General features: G+C 31.6%; 1 protein-coding gene across 1 annotated transcript in view; it reads right to left on the reverse strand.

Moving 5' to 3' along the window:
- The window catches only part of LOC110271576, a 10,085-nt gene extending 9,119 nt beyond the window's left edge, over positions 1–966 (reverse strand). Inside the window, exon 1 of the mRNA XM_021122561.1 lies at positions 179–966. Coding sequence (XP_020978220.1) covers positions 179–561 — 383 coding nt within the window. The 5' untranslated portion in view covers positions 562–966. The remainder of the gene's footprint in view (positions 1–178) is intronic.

Here is a 1,192-nt window from a genome sequence, read left to right on the forward strand (position 1 = left end):
TATATTCAAACAACAAATAATTATTAAGTATTGGATGAAGCAACTCACATAAAAGATAAGTACGTCTTTTTCATGAAACAGAAATATGTGTGCTGAGTTGATTTATAAAATTAAAATGAAAACAAGCAACACATTTCTATTATTATGTTTATGTTGTGATATGCATATAAATACATACCTAGAAGATGGAGCGTCCATATTATGGGTTCCCCTCTGAATTGTTGTTTGGGCTTCAGGTTTATGAGGATTACTCTCCATTATTAATCCAACCCCTGGATTATTGAACATTAATGCACTAGTATTAGTATTATTATTTGTTGTATCATCACCATTAATAGGAGATGACATGCATGGAGGCTCATTATCATCAGCAGCATCATCTTTTTGGAGGGACAAAGATATTGTTGATGAAATTGATATCCGCAACTGATGATGATGGAACTCATGATCCTTATCATTATTGTTGTGCGGAGACGGCGACGACGACGGCGAAGACGATGCATTGAGTTCAATTTCGATGTATGAATCATCTTCATCCGTGGAATAATAATTAGCTTCCATATATATGGATAAGTAAAAAGCTAATCAAGGAAGGAAATAAGTAAACAGCTTTAAAGTTGTTAAATAATCAGTTTACTTGTCAAGTTAAATAAATATTAAAAATTTGAATTTAATTTTGTACATAAATAATTATAATTTATGATAAATTAATCTTTGATCTACTGGATGATGAGATATTGTGGAAAACAAACCAAATATATGACACTGGCTAGCTCTACTATAATTATTGAATTGTGATGTAACAAATTGTAAATAGCGAATGCAATTAGTTCTTGTTATGAACGCATGCCTAGTGATCCTATATAAATAGGTTTATGGGGCATATACGGAAGCATATATTAGCTAGGTAACATGTCACAATCTACTGAAATCCTTGAATGTAGAATAATGTTTGATTTCGTCAACAAGTGTCAATTATTGTGTCACGGACTCTCCTTAATTTTCGACTTTTGTTTCACTAACAAGCAAGAATCTCCTTGACTTCAGGTTCAGGCACCACACTTACACAAATTTTGTTCTTTAATTATAGGGATATCAGTGGAGAAAATTGAATATGAATATTCACACGGATAACTTTATCTGTGAAGATGAGAATGAGAATGAGAATAAAAGTTTATCGGTAGATAGAAAT

The sequence above is a fragment of the Arachis ipaensis genome, chromosome B04 (genome assembly GCF_000816755.2).
Source record: "Arachis ipaensis cultivar K30076 chromosome B04, Araip1.1, whole genome shotgun sequence".
Taxonomy (NCBI): Eukaryota; Viridiplantae; Streptophyta; class Magnoliopsida; order Fabales; family Fabaceae; genus Arachis; species Arachis ipaensis.